This window comes from Mastigoproctus giganteus, chromosome 6 (genome assembly GCF_048544385.1).
Source record: "Mastigoproctus giganteus isolate SK-2022 chromosome 6, ASM4854438v1, whole genome shotgun sequence".
NCBI lineage: Eukaryota > Metazoa > Arthropoda > Arachnida > Uropygi > Thelyphonidae > Mastigoproctus > Mastigoproctus giganteus.
In genome coordinates, this window is record NC_143580.1 from 90,445,384 (window position 1) to 90,461,227 (window position 15,844).

At 36.7% G+C, this 15,844-nt stretch overlaps 1 protein-coding gene across 1 annotated transcript in view; it reads left to right on the forward strand.

Moving 5' to 3' along the window:
• Nucleotides 1-15,844, forward strand: part of LOC150084459 (cell adhesion molecule Dscam1-like) — a 643,445-nt gene that overhangs the window by 548,197 nt on the left and 79,404 nt on the right. The window contains exon 20 of the mRNA XM_090376243.1: nt 9,491-9,784. Within this exon, the coding sequence (XP_090232369.1) occupies nt 9,491-9,784 (294 nt within the window). The remainder of the gene's footprint in view (nt 1-9,490; nt 9,785-15,844) is intronic.

The following is a 15,844-nucleotide window of genomic DNA, read 5'->3' on the forward strand; positions in this document are numbered from 1 at the left end:
TACTCTGACCTCGACATAAAAACGGACAAGACATACCGGCCAGTAGACCGAAGATAGCCCCTGTCGATAAGAAGGAAGAGACTACCTATCTTATTGACATAGCGGTGCCCAACAATGGCCACCTTCAGAAACTCATGAGGAGAAAATCGGGCAGTGCACGAACCTAAGACTGGAGATCAAAGATGTGACATATGTAGTAAGTAACGATCATCGTGTCAATCCCCGGTATGGTGCCAAAGATCCTACATAGCAGCCCAGCAGCAATAGGTATCCCAGCGAACACCTACAAGAAACTCCATAAAGTGGCAATCCTGAACGCCTGTAGGATAATCAGAAAGTTCCTCGATCAACAGTAACACCAGAAAACAAACCACCCTGTGTACGTGGTAGCAATACCCGTGGCGAGGTGGAACTGCCATTCAGGGAGAAAAATGAGCAATAATAATTAATCATCAATTAATAAATTAATAATCATTAATTAATAATTATGTTAATGACACAATTTTAATAATAGAAATATGGCTTCAAGAGACATTTCTATCGAAGGATTACTGCCACTTAAAATATCACTGCAAAATATGCCTAGAGATATTATAAATCATATTCAGTTGCGTTTATATTACCATATGTCTGCGACGTAAGTTATCACAGTTTCTTCATCGCCTAATAATCCAACCCATTTAGATGAAAATGTTAAATTGCTTTAAGTAATTAGAAATAAACAGCCCGAGGGTCACATGTCGTAGTGGTCTGTAGTCCTTATTCAGCAAAAAAAAATAAATAAATAAACCTTGCAATGAATAACACAAACAATTTTACAATATATACTTAACTATAATAAAGCAATAAAATTTCCATTCTGTCACCATCAAGCGCATACAGAAAGTATTATTAAAGGCTGACTGCATTTAAATCCCTTGTACACAGTATTTGGGTTGTTTATTAATGTTATAAGGGAAAATGAGTTTTCTGAATAAAATGTCCTTAAATCTTGCTAATGACTACTTCACAGATTAAAAATATAAGATCCTCCTTAAAAGATTATTCATCCTTTTTTAACTCGAACAATTTTATTAATTCATATCCTATTTAGAGGCTGTGTAATATGCTAGAGTTTACTATTTTTATAACTATTAATCAAAAGTGCATTTCCGAGAGCACTAGGCTAATGCAACTTTCATGGAACTATATTTATATATTTAATGTTCTCCGTAACAGGAAGGGCGGTTTGCGTGGAAGACGAGTGGGTGTACGGAACATTTTATAGGAACATCTAAGTTAATAAAGAAAAGAGTACACTGAGAGCGGTGATGTATGTAACACTAGCGTTATTGCTGGACCCGGAATAATCAAATATTTAAGGCAAGAGGAGCGCGGAAAATTACACTTGCAAGTAAGGCCGCCCTGCATCCTTACAGTATCACTTCGCTCGTGTCTTGATGTTATATACAACCAATTCTTTGAAATATCATTTAAGTTACATATGTGCAAAATGTGTATGGATACCGGCAAATATATTACATGTTAAGATGCGAGAATATGTTAGCAAATATGATTGATATTTAGTATTTTAATTTTCCTTAATATAAACCATTCGATGTTACTTTGGGTATTATAAAACGACCGATAGATTGTTTGTGAATGAGGAAACAAGGAATATTTTGTTTTTTTTCTGCTTTAATTGAATATCAATTTGAGAACTTTTAATTGAGGACAGGGATTTTCTTTATTTGAGATCGATTTGTTTCCTACTTTTCAAGATACATCCGCCCAGGCATCCAAATGGGACTTATAAATAGTGAATAATAAACTTAAATAATCATATATTGCATGGCTCCTGCAATTTGACAGTTTCTCATCCCAAATTCAAAGCCTAAAGGAAATCTTGGTATTAGAAAAAGTAAATAGTTGATCCCATTATTTTTAGAGATTTAAAATTTTCATGAATCGTGAAAAGTTCCTCATGGGATACTCAAAGCAAACTAAATGCTCATAAAAAAACCTTTTTTTCTTTTTGTTTTTCTGTGGGATATAAAAAAAATTATGCTCTTTAACATTAATTTCTACCTTCTCATTTCTTCATTACTCTTAGGCTCATTAAAAGAATTGCGCAATTTAAAACTAACTCTCATTCTTCAGAAACAATTATATAGAAAGTGTGTAGTTAGCCTATGAAATATTACAGCAGCGTGAAAATGATATTTTTTCCTCCCTTCTTCATTTCCTACAAGACTGTATTTCCTATATACGTGTACAGGATGGCCTCGCACGACACTCTCTTCTAATAAAATGGATGGCGTTCCTTAACCCCAGGGAGCTAAAACAGTGGCGGTTCATTAATTTATCTCTATTGTGCAGCTGAAATGGACTGGGGTGGGTTAATGATGAGCGGTGGTGATGATGGCGCCTGCCTCTCTCTCTCTCTCTCTCATTCAAAAACAGGATAAGATGCATCCAACATAAAATACAGAAGCGACATTCTTCTGAAGTTTTCTCTTATTTTTCTATATTTCATACAGTAATGTATTACTTCTTAGTGAAAAAATAATTATAAATTATTTTCATGTATATTCTAATATTCACAACAAAAAATATCGAATTAGAAATACTTAAAACCTTCTTACCAAAATCTCTGCACCGAATCAATGCTAAACTTTACTGATGACGAACTTAATAGATCTTTGTTAATGAAATGAGAAGGAATGCATTCTGGATATGTGTGTGATTCTGCGTCATTAAATCTTAGGAGCAATCTCAATGTCATTAGGATCCTGGTTTAATTTGGTTTATGGCTAGAAAGAATCCATTAAGCTTACAATGTGGAAGAATTAATACGTAATATTTGAAATTCGTATTTGCCTTTATATTCTTTATCGACCGCAATAGCCATTTTTCATGCACGTTTGTGAAACTTTACTTTTAGATAATTTCACATGAAAGGAAATAAATAAACCCTGAATAATGTGCATATATTTAACTTACATACATTTTGAAAAATTAAATACTATATAGTTATCATGATGTCGATGTTTATATACATTACATTATGTCACATAGGTTTTAGATACTGTATAATCCATAACACCACACGGAAAATTTGGAGAATTATATGAAATCGAAGCACTTACAGTGCCTTAAAATGATGAGTCCCTACTGCGACAACAGTTTTATCAAGATAAGTTAATAATATGGAAGATAAGAAAATTATAGCAGTATTATTACTGTGTAGTGATATTAAGTTGCAAATTTATTACGAAACATAGAAATATTCAGTACGCGAAATGTGTCCAGAATACCGAACATGATTGAACTCATTAGTATTGCTGTTGCATAGTTTGGAGAGTTGTTTACCCAATTTTTGTAGGAAGTTGTAGCGCGGAGAGAAAGGTCAAGAACCTCATGCAAACAGTCAAACTATGCTACCAAGGTTGTTGCATAGCTTTGACCAATCAACTTATTCTGAACACATCACGTAGCTATTCATAAACGCATAATATGAGAAAACGAGCTGACCATCTACACTGCTGCAGCAGTACCTGGCCTGCGAGAGTTTTGCGTTCCATTTGTGGAATAAACCAATTCCCCAACGTGGCCACATACATGCTAGCAGAAATAACGGCAGTTCTTCACACTAGTCCGTCATAAAAATAGTGACTTCAAGGGAATTCCATTCTCGTCCTTATGTTTGGCGGATTATGTTATAAAATAGTGACTGACTAGTAAATAACTGAAATAAAATTGGCAACATTCGTCACCACAAGGAACAATATTTTAAAGGCACCGTGGCTAATTTTAAGTACATTAAGGCAGCTAAACACACTGGAAATTGTTTAAGAGTTTCTTTATCTCTCAGTTCATCTGGAATATTACAGTCAGCATCTTTCCAGGCTTCAAGTTTTTGGATAGCATGTTTCACAGAGGCTAAATATAGGATATAAAATATGTGATCTCCATTACGATTTATCCAAGACAATTGGTCATCTTCTGTTTTACGTTGTAAGTTTCACATGCCAGGTGAGGATTTTTCACTCCAACTTTTCACTGAATTTCTTGAGCACTAAACCCAATAATAACAATTACTCAATAAGAGAAATAGTTGAATGTTTATTCGTTTCTGTGCACGGATTTTGTTTATGTAATACTTGAATTGGCCTGTTGCTTAACTACCAATTCAACTTTCGCTTTTTGTCATACTTGAACGATGGCGCCTCCGTAGCCAGGTGGGCAGGAGCAGCATTGCGTAGCACACGCTTCTTGATTAAACCAGGGTTCGAGCCCGTGACCACAAAATACGGAGGATGCGGAAGGGTCAGGAAATGACCACCGCATATCCCCGGAGCAATGAGCAATGTGGCCTTAGTTGCTAATGCTCCTAAAAACCAAATAACAAACAAACATACTTGAATACATTTGTTATTAAGAGCCCATTGCATCTATAGGCAGTTTCGATGAAATAAGAGATCCTCGAATAAGTTACCATGAGCAACTAGTTTATTTCCTAGTGTATTTATACTTTATATTATGTCTTCAGTATTCCAGCTACGTATAGAAATAACTTGTTTTACAACATAGTTACCGATTTCTTCTCAGGTACACTCTCTGTCAGCTATATTTGAAGTGTTCACTTTGAAATTTTAATGATTAACAGTATTTTCTCAAATATCCATGTTTAGGAGATTGTGAAAACCAATCACTTCTGTTGTGAACAATTCTTTTCCGAACAATGTTTCTACCTTCACTCTTTGACCAGGAAACCTATTAGTTGTCTAAACAAATGCTAGAAGGTATTCATGAATAATCTGTTGAATTTCATATTCATTTCACTGGGGTTAATAGCGGATTGGTGTTCTTTTACAAACTTCCCACCCGTCTCGGAGTCCTAAAAAAACCGTCAAAGGTTTGTATCAGCTGATTATATAACACCGAATAACTTCTGTCCAAACGATCACCATACGCTGATACTGGCCTCCAAAAATATAGCTATATACAGTATCTGTTCTATACAATCTTATCAATAATTGAAATAAGTTAATTTTCTGAAAATACTGTTTTGATAAAAGAGCTACTTGAATGTTATGTTTCCCCTAACGAGGCTTGGAATACATCATTTCACTACATTTGGAACCAATGTACGCTTGGATGCTTTATATCGGATCTTCAACTGTAGTCCTCATGGGTAGCACAGTTGGTAGGATCGCTGTCCTCCTCCACGCCGGGCGAGAAGACCTGAGTTCGAATCCTGTCGATAACGTGAGGAATTTTTATAGGCTTTTATCACACGTGGCTGAATTAGTCTGTCTCAGGCGAGGATAGCATGGTTTTTCTTCCAGCAGACAGAAAATCGACCTCAGAACACAAGCAATTTACAGACAATATACAAGAGAAATATGGCCTTTAGTAGCTGATGCTCCTGAAACCCTACAACAACAACAAAAATAACTTAAACTGTAATTGTTATCTTATTATCTGTAACTTTCTTTAGGGCTCCAGATGAAATAATTTCAGAAAGCCTAATTTCATAAAGAAATATCTTCAGATATCTTAATTTAACGGTAAAACCTGTTCTTTTGAGAGTATCTTTTGCAAACTATTTATATAATTTTACATACTTATTATCGTTATTTTTTAGAATAATATCCTATTTCTGGAAGAAGTCCAGGTGGTGCTGTCTTTATCATATTTTTACGGATTGGGATTATCTAATTCAACACAGCCCAAAATACGGCTGAACACCTCAGTCCCCATGCAGTTTTCTAAGGCATCATTGATATTCCAGCGTTCCGTTTCCCGATCTTTGAATACTGAATAGCCAGCCATTTCTTGAAAAATTCTTTTAAAGTTTTGTAGTTTTTGTGGTATTTTTAGTGTTGCGAATTGAAAAACTTCAGTTTCAATGTAGGATCTCTAAAACTTATACTTTTTCTACTTGGTTTGCCCAAATCAAAATCACTAGGTACCAGGTCAGTGAGATTATGCACTCTATGATAAAATCTTTTAAACTTAATTCATCCATCACATTAAGCATTCCACGATTATGTGGAAATAAATTGCTTCTGATTCATTGCCCACAAATGTACATTCAAAATCAAAAAATCTGTACATGGATCATCTTTAGTATTTGATAGCGCTACAACCTGTTACTTCTTAACGGTTTTGCATTTCAAGTGACATTTCTCTTGTATGTTTGCATTTCAAAAAACAAATTCTGTCCAACATTTCTTCCTTTCTCCCCATATTATTTCCTGATCTTATTCAGTTCCAACGATTCCCCTTCAGATGGTTTATTCATTATTCTTCGATAAGTACTACATGGAAAGTGCCACACCATTATATTTATACAAAAACCGACCGCGCTATATGCCACTTATCATCAGATATTCACCACAAACTTAACAAAACAAAAACTCTTCTGTTTTCCGTTATCTTCTTTTCAAACAAAACAAGACCTCTTTACTAATTAAACTTTTAATTATTATAATTTAAATATTCTTTTAATCCATCAATTTAGAGTCAATTTTTAAAAATGACTGCTTGAAAACGTGTGAAGGCTCATTCCGCTTTTGCGGGTTTAAATATATTTTTAATTATTTGAAAGTCATTTTTTTTAACTGAGAAACTTTTTTGACATGCCTGTCATTGGTATACAAAAGATTTTAAGAAAAAAATATTACTTGAATAAATCTGGGCCCATAACTATCCTAACAGCACTTTCCGATAATAAATATGAAAGAGTTAAAAAAACATGGAAGTGCATTTTGTACAAAGTTTATTTAAATATGTAAATATCGTGCGAGATAAAAAGCGAAAAACTAGAACTGATTGGCTGATTTTAGATTTTTAAATATCCTCATGTTTATGCAATTTCAAGAAAATAAGTTGTCTGTAATGGCCCTAAATTATCCTACGTGTCGACTGAAAAGAAAGCTGTATATCCGCCTTGCATAAGAGAACTTTTCCATGGCTTTGATGAAATACGCGGGTTGCCTTACATTACTTAAAAAATCGCATGTATCAGTAGGTACAATGACGTTCGATATTTCCCGTTTTTTAAATAATTCATTTTGTGAAAATTCATGACATTAATAAACGATAACTTTTCCTGTTCAATTAATTACAATTTCAAACAGACAAAGGATAAAATATGAATTCACCAGGTAATATTTCATGCTCTTGGAAATACACTGTGTGAGATCAGCTTACTTACACTATTTTATTCCGATTTCTTACTTTGCACACGTCCCTTATATGGAAATCTAAAGCTGCTTACAATACTCACATAAGTCGATTGAATCATCGTGGAGAGAACAGTATACTTTCGCGTCCAAAATTCCATGATAAATAACAATAATGAAAAAATTCCTTTTTTATGTACATTAAAGAGTAAATTTCTATTATTCGAAATTTAACCTTCATCGGAAAAAATATACTCTGGCTCCAAGGCTGGATCAATAATTTCTGATAATAAAAAAAGCGAGTTAAATATAGAACACAAATCTGGTCATTAAACTGTTTGCTTTCCGAATCAGCTTGTTAGCCGATATCAATCCAACTCAGTCTATGATATTATTAGACGATTTTTTGTAAATAAAACACCGTGATATCACATCAGTTTTCCTGCTGTTTTAGTTTGGAACAAGACTACTACGACCGAGAGTCGTCAGTGTACCGCGAATGTAAATTGAGTACGTTTTGTGGTGAGTTTCCAATTTGAAAACCACAAGTTTTTTTGTAGGAAAAACCGTATCACTGAGAAAGTCGAATACAGCGTTAAAAACTGTTACAAAAGGGCCGTCTCCTCCGCTGGATACCATATGAACCAAGGCCCTCTCCATGTGGTGTGTAAAGACAGCTATCGTAACCCTTTTGCCACAATGATATCTGCTATCACTCAAACTGTAAGGAAATAAAAGTTTTCGTGTACTGTATGTGTGAACAAGTTTTCTTTTGGCTAGCAATTCCAAGACGATTATCGCTTCTGCAACTTTCTTTTTCATGGATGTCAAACTCAGCACACGTGCAACAAGATGAAACTAGCTATTCCGAGTAGAGTTTTGCACCCCAGTAATTTCAACAACTATGGGAAGAATCTGAGTCCTTATGGACCAGTAGTCCTGTTTTTGTATGAAAGTTGCATGGTTTACAACTCTCGTCTTTTGACGAGAGCTCCCTGAAACTCAGGTTTCATAGTAGATTTTAAAACTATCTCTTCTAACTTCTCTTACCGATTGGAAATCCCATCCATAATTTTTCTATGATGGGGCGCACTGCATTCCACCAACCAATTTGAAAAACCTTAATATGAACAAGCAGTGTCAACTTCTCGAATAAAAGGTAAAAAGGAAAACTGCAGTCATTATCAATCCCCTGCAGGATGGAAGCCTCCTCAACGATTCGTGTTGAGGGAAATGGACCATAATCTGCCACGCTGGGCCAGTGTGGGTTGGCAGATCGACCATAGTTAGCAGTCAGGGGCTTGAACCCGGTATACTCAGAGAGCGTGTGCTACTGAACTCCTACTTCTGATCACTTGACTAGGGAGGCTGTCAACTTCTCGAATATCTACCACTAATTAGCCCTTCTGCATAGCAGAGTTGGTAGAATCTCTTCTTCCCAGGTGATAAGATCTGAATTGTAATCTCTTCAATTACTGGAATTTTATGGGTTTATTTTTAAAGGCCCCTAAAGCCATTGACTACAATTTCATCTGAGACGCCTAAAGGTAGGGTATATAGCATGTCTTGAAAACGACGTTTCGTGACGATATACGATTTTGCGTTCTTGTGCCATCAATTTTTTGAAGCACAATATGTTAATAATATGGCTGCCTGTAAAAATCTCATAATAAAGGGAACACTGCATATGGCTTGGACTAAGGAGGGGAAATTTGCTTCCAACCGAATAATGCAGTTCTACCTAGTTAGAGTATTCATTGGATCTGATATTGTTTTCTTCCTAAGAATTTTTCCCTTTTTAAATAAAATTTAATATATTCTAGTTTTTAGGAAATTTGAATATAATAATATAAGTTTCAATTTTTAATTTAAAGAGAACAATTTTGATAAAATTGTTCTCATTGGTTTGATCAGAACAAATGTGTTATTTATTCTTAGATTCATCTGAACTTAATATAATTGGAATATTAGATTAATTCTAAGTAAAACAAAGAAGAAAAACAAACTGGTATCTGCAAGTGACCGTGGAAGATTAATAATATTTTAGTACGTACACAGATGCTTTTCTTGTTACGCCCACTGGACTGCTCCTTTTTATATTTTTTCTTTAATTCTAATTAAATTTCAGAATTGTTAATTAAATCAATACCTTCATTTATTAACTTAAGTTTGCAAAAGGCAGTCCGAATTGCTCACAGTAACAACCGTGTATCGAGTGAACTCACTGGGTACGACACATTTAGTCGGTTTTCCTTTCAAGCCAAGTTTCATTTATTTAACTTATCCTCACTTCTATTAATTCCTCTGTTTCATTTCAGCACCAGTGCCACCTGACAAACAGTCGTTTCTCTCAGTGAACAAGACCTTCGTTACAATTCACCTCGACTCATGGCACAACGGAGGCTGCGCTATCTCTTCCTTTGTTATTCGGTACAAACTGCAAAGACAAAAGACGTGGACTTTGGCCTCAAACAGCGTTCCCGGCTTGCAGTCCCAGTACATCATCACAGACCTACACCCGGGAACGTGGTATCAACTGCAAGTGACAGGTCACAACGAAGCTGGATCTACGGAAGCAGAATACAACTTCCTTACTCTCCCGCTAGTAACAGGTTTGTCGTGTTCATGTCACTCATGATATTCGATTTTACTTGACATAGCCTATCCCGTAAGTCAGAACAAATGTGCTAAGGCTGTTTGCTCCTTACAGGAACCCTTAAATAGCTTTTGGTGCTTTCGCTACTTCTAGGTGAATGACGGTTTTGCTGTAGTAGGACGTGTCTCGTTAGCGCGAGCTGATGTTCCTCACTCGCTCCGTTCAGCACTACAAATGAAGTGGATGCGTCATTTGTGTCCTGAAATCTTCAGACGAACTATTTGTCGTAAATATAACTTTAATGTAGATGATAAAGGTGTCAAAATTACTTAATAATATTTGATGGCTCATTTTCTTCGTTACTTGTTATTCCGGTCGTCCTTCAGCTTTCACAGAATAATTCACTCCAGTATAACTCTGAATATTTGATGACTGGAAATGGAATATTAGATTTCCCTGAATAAGTACTGATGATCACAAGGCTTTCGTCTCTGTGATTTCTTAAGCAAATCAACAGACGAAGAAAGAACGATTCATTCTCTTTATCCATTTGCGTTAGTCCCTTTCCCCCAAGGAATACATAATATATAAGGGAAGCTGGGGTTCCAGGTAGAATCTTTCTTGAAGATAAACTCCTGCAACTGCAGTGATGATAAATGTTGAACGAATATTATTTTATCTAATGTCACACACTTAAGAAACTGCTGCCTAAAAAATCAATCAGATTAGTGATGTCACAATGTCACGAAGCCTAAATTTTAGGGAAATTCTTTCGAAAATATAGCCTCATACATTTCTTAATTTTGAGGAAAATTATATTTTCATTTCAAATTTTTATTTCAGAAGTCACTTTTATTTTCATATGTTTAACTGTACAAATTATATACAGTTTTAGACAAAAAATGAATAACTTAGATAAGAAAATTGTGTAGTCAGATAATAGGAAGAGGCAAAATTACTGCATGTCCATTTTACTTAATATTTAGTTCATCGATTTGATTATAGCGATATATTGACGCTCCAGCAGGGGAGCTTGATTTAATAAGCACAGGGCGTCTTTAAGCTGTGTTGGTTGTAAATATGCACAGGTCTGCATCCACTTCTTGGATCATCTGATTATCTAGGAAACAGTCCGATAAGGCCAGGCCTTTTGTAATGCATAATTACCGCTGGATCGATCTTAGTTATGAGATGAAGGGGATCCGCCATAAACATGTCACAGATATTGGGCTCTGATATAAGACCATGTCCATTTTTTCGGCCAACACAGTCCTATCTTAGACCATCTTTATTGTGTATGAGTTTTATTTATATTCCGATATATGCACATAGATTACAGACATTTACAACTAGGCGTTTGATAAGAATATCATAATTTACCGTATTTAGGGATCACTTGAATTTAAAAATGGATAACTGAAACGAGTGTACTTCTATCCTAAAACTGAAGGTGGTAGGAGGAAGACGTGATGTCATGGTATGGATTAGACCAAATGGTCATAGTGTTATAGATACATAGGTTTGTCTGTAAGTGTGCAAAGCTGCTCTCTAAATTTATTTTTAATAAGACTCATTGACCTCTGTCTTTGACCTTTTGCAATTTAAATTATCTCGTGGAATTTAAATTTTTGAGAAATACTTAAATTACACAAGGTTTCCATTAGTACAAAATTAAGGGTTTCTTTATAAAAGCGAATCTTCAAAAGATAATGCAATCAAAACTTTATATTCGTTAATTAAATTAAAAATTTTGTCATAATGTATGATATGAAAGTGGTTGGCAAGCTTTCAGTATTTAGGGGTCACTCTGATAAATTCTGAATCCTTGGCGAGATAAAGGATTATTTCCCAGCATAAGTTGTGCGTATATGCACATTGCTCCATGCCGTGTATTAATTAATATTCCTCCAGTGAAGTTTTATCCAGAGATTATGACCCCTACGTAATAATAGTATAAATAAATAAAATAAAATTGTTAATCGCAAACGAAACAAAACGTATAAACAACAAAAAATGTTAAAAAAAACGAATGCGTTGTCAGGGCTATGTATAATAAAACAATTCAGCAACAAAAGTTTTCTCGCAAATTCAAAATAAAATATTAATAGAAAAAACAGTTATTAATAAATAAAAAAAAAACATAAATTTCCTCAAACGAATTTTTCTTCAGTTTGTAAATATTTTATATATTCAGTTTGTAATTAAAGTTTCTCGCGTCATCGACGGGATTCGAACCCGGGCCTTTTCCACGCGGTACGGGGATTACGGTGGAGATACCACTGTGCTACCGTGCAGATCGAGTGGAAGATAGCAAACTTAAAACTAATCTTAAAAAATAGGACGAAACCATCTGAAAAACCCCGACTCATACCGACCTGCTGACCGCGCCAACAAGCTATTGGAATGAATGCTTCACCGACGAATTCAAACCCGCCATCACAGGGCAGGACTCTCAAAACAAAACCAATACGGCTTCAAAGCTGGAATCTACAATAGATGCTCTGAAAAACTTCCTAGATGCAGCGAACATGACTGAGAAGAAATATTTCTTGGTCATATCAATAGACTTTGTGGGGACCTTTGACACTATTTGGTGGCCCAGTGTCCTTGCAAGACTGAGACACACACAGCTGTACCGCAGAACTTATACAATATCATCAGGTCATATCCCTCCGGACGGAAAATTGAAGTCAATGCGCCCTATAGGAGTCTGACCAGATCGATCTGCAGGGGCTGCCCCCAGGGTTCTGTCCTGGCGCCACTCCTGTTGAACTTTGTCCTGGATGAGTTTCTAGCCATGGACTCGGGCGAGGCCCGCTCCCAGGCCTCTTCTGATGACTTAATTATTACAGTTGCCGCCAACTCTAGAGCCCAACTTGAAAATATAGCAAACCCAGCCTTGAAAACCTTACGGGAAAGTGAAAGTGTGTTCAGGGTCAAACAGCACCAGGGGTTTCCCCCACCTCCGCGTACTTTACATTGTGGATGAACCAGTTGACTGGAAAAGCCAGAGATTTAAAAGTGTGTGGGAATTGTATTTGTGTGGTGTCGTGTACTGTTGTTCATCTGGTCATTTAGCCGCTGGACACCTGCTGAAGCTCAACGTTGCCCCACTTTTGCCCCTTGGAGGCAGACCAGGAACCCACTTGGCTTAACTTGCTCTGGCAGATCTTGCCGCTTAATTTCCTGAGACTTCGGAGGCTAGAACCTATGAAAAAAAAAAAATGAAGATAGATATACATATATAAGTACTGTATATATATTATCCATGCAGTTGTAATTACTTTGAATGTTTGCATACAGCGCATAGCGTCCATGCGTTCATACGGCAGGAGTAGGGCAATACGTGTGATAATTAGGCCGAAACTGGGCGAAAATTAATTTTGATTTGACTAAATTTAGTATGTAGGGCGTTCGCGTCGTGTATAGGTAGAGTGGGGGAGGGGAGGCAGAAGGCTGAGGTGTTAAGTATGGAAGCGACAGAGTAGATGTCCCCAGGTGGTCAGTGAGGCATGTCCATGCCTCACCAGAAGGAAAAGGATGGTCGGCGGAGAGAGGGGGGGTCAGAGTGTCGCCTCTCCTTCCGCCCGGGTTTGGGTTTAAATTAATCGAGTCAGGTGCTCGATTTTGTTCGCCAATATTGCTTGGTGGCAGCGAACTGCACGGTCCAGGTCGGTGTGTTCCTTTGATAAGTCCAGGGTTGAGGTCATTCATACGGTTGTAAGCCGTGTCCTTTATTCTTAGTAGAGTCGGTTTCCTTGTCGGTTCCACGATGGAGAAGTTGACACCTAGTCGTTATCAGTTCTCAGCTTGAATGTGGCCTGAATTCGAAGATTTCTTCCGTTTGTTTTACGGGTATGAGGTATATTGAGGGTCTAGCGGCTCCTGGGGTTTCTCCCATCTCCGCGAATGTTCTATGTAACGATAACAGTACCCTGTCAAAGCCAGAGATTTAGGTCATAGTGTGCATAGTGTTAGGGTCGGGCGCCACCTGTGGTTTCCCACATCTGCGCCATATGTACACTGTGAAGAAATACAGAACACTGTAAATGCCAGAAAAAGTGTAGTGTGTTGAATGTGTAGTTTTGTGTTGGGTTCTGTTGTGTGTCCTGGCATTTGGCCGCAGGGCCCCTGGTGGAACCCCACGTTGCCCGCACACACCACTAGGAGGTAGCCAGGCTGCCCATTATTCTCTGGCAGGTCTCCGTCAGGGTCGCCTGAGCTTTCTGAACGGAGACCAATTAAAAAAAAAAATAAAAAATAATAATAATAATAATAATAATAAAAATAATAATAATAATAAAAAATAATAATAATAATAATAAAAAAATAAATAAAATTAAAAAAAATAAAGTAAAATAATAAATAAATAAAAAAATTAAATTAAATTAAAAAAAATAATAATAATAATAATAAACCGATGATAATAATAATAATAGAAAATAATAATAATAAAAATATATATATAATAAAAAAATAAATTTAAAAAAATAAAAAATAATAATAAAATAAATAAAAAAGTAAAAAAATATTAAAAATAATAATAAAATAAAATAAAATAAATAAAAATAAAATAAAATAAGTAAATAAATAATAAAAATAAATAAAAAATAAGGTAGAGTGCGGCAATACAGGGTGTATGGAAGAAGATGGGGGATGAAAGTAAGAGTAAGGGGATGTAGGTAAGGGCATCCCGTAAATTGACAGTGGAGCATATGCCCCACCAGGAGAAAAGGGGAGGGGATAACTCCAGAAGGGTAGAAAAACCACTCAGCGAGAGTGCTGAGTGTGACTTATATTTTGCGGTGGAGTGGTCAAGACCACTGGAGCCTACCAAACCATATGGAAAGTTAGCAGGTAATCCTACTTTGGATGTTCCAGGGTTAGCAAGTCGATGCTGGTAAAACAGTGAAGTACAGATTTTTTATTTCAAGTTTGAGTAAGTCCTTTACAGGTTTCTATCCCTGGCTTAGGTTGGTTGTAGAGTCCTGCGCCTAGAAAAGAGGTTCTGTGCGTACTCAGTTAATGATTTATAATATTGTTCTTCAGAAATTAGCAGGTGCTCCTGTCCTTGAGGTATGTGTTGTAGCCTGGTGTACAGTGTTCCTCGAAGATCGTTATAAATTGGGCAGTTATAAAGTAGATGGTCCCAATCTTCAATTTCTCCACATGTACAGTAGGGGTTATTGATGATTCCCAAGGTAGTCAACTTATGATTTATAGAACCGTGTCCAGTTATAATATATGTACAGTAGAGGCCAGGAGAGAACCAAGGCGGCGACTTTGGATAAACTAGTTTGACATCCGGGATGAATTTCTTAGTTATCAGGCCCTTGTCCGTCTCCTCCCATCTTGTCTGCCAGATTTGAAGTAGCATGGCAGCTAGTGTTTTCTTTTCTTGCTTGCAGTCAGTGCGGGTGTCGATGGTATGTCCAAAGATGGTAGCTGGAATTCCCCGCGACAGGCAGTAGTGCAATCCTCGACGGATAACCTCCAAGTCAAGGGGGAGGACACCTGCAAGAACCTGTAGGGCCGGAGAACTTACTGTGCAACAGGCCCTGGTAATGGCAAGCAGTATACTTCGCTGAATTGTTTCCAGTTTGTATTTATTGCGAACAATTATTGCTCTATGGTACCAAATCCCGGATCCGTATGTAATAACAGGGAGGAATATAGCGTTATACAGGAGTTTCAGTGTTCTCCGGTTCAGACCCCAGTCACACCTGCTTACTCGGACGATTAAGGCTGCATAATTTCTGATTTTTACTTGAAGGTATGAGAGGTGCGGGAAGAAGGAGAGCTTTGAATCCAGGATGATACCCAGGTGTTTTAGGGAAGTTACCAGCTTGATGGTTTTTCCTTGTACCTTGATCTGAGGTGGCCTTGATATTTGTAGGGTGCCTTTGAGAAGTATGGATTGTGTCTTCTGTGGAGAAATCCGGAGCTTGTGTAGAGTTGCCCAGTCCTGTAAGATCTCTAGTGCCTGATTTCCAGCTGCCTCGAGAGCTGCTCTGGTGTCCGCTGCGATGGAGATGGTAATATCATCTGCGAATGCTTGGATAGTAACAGGGCCCAG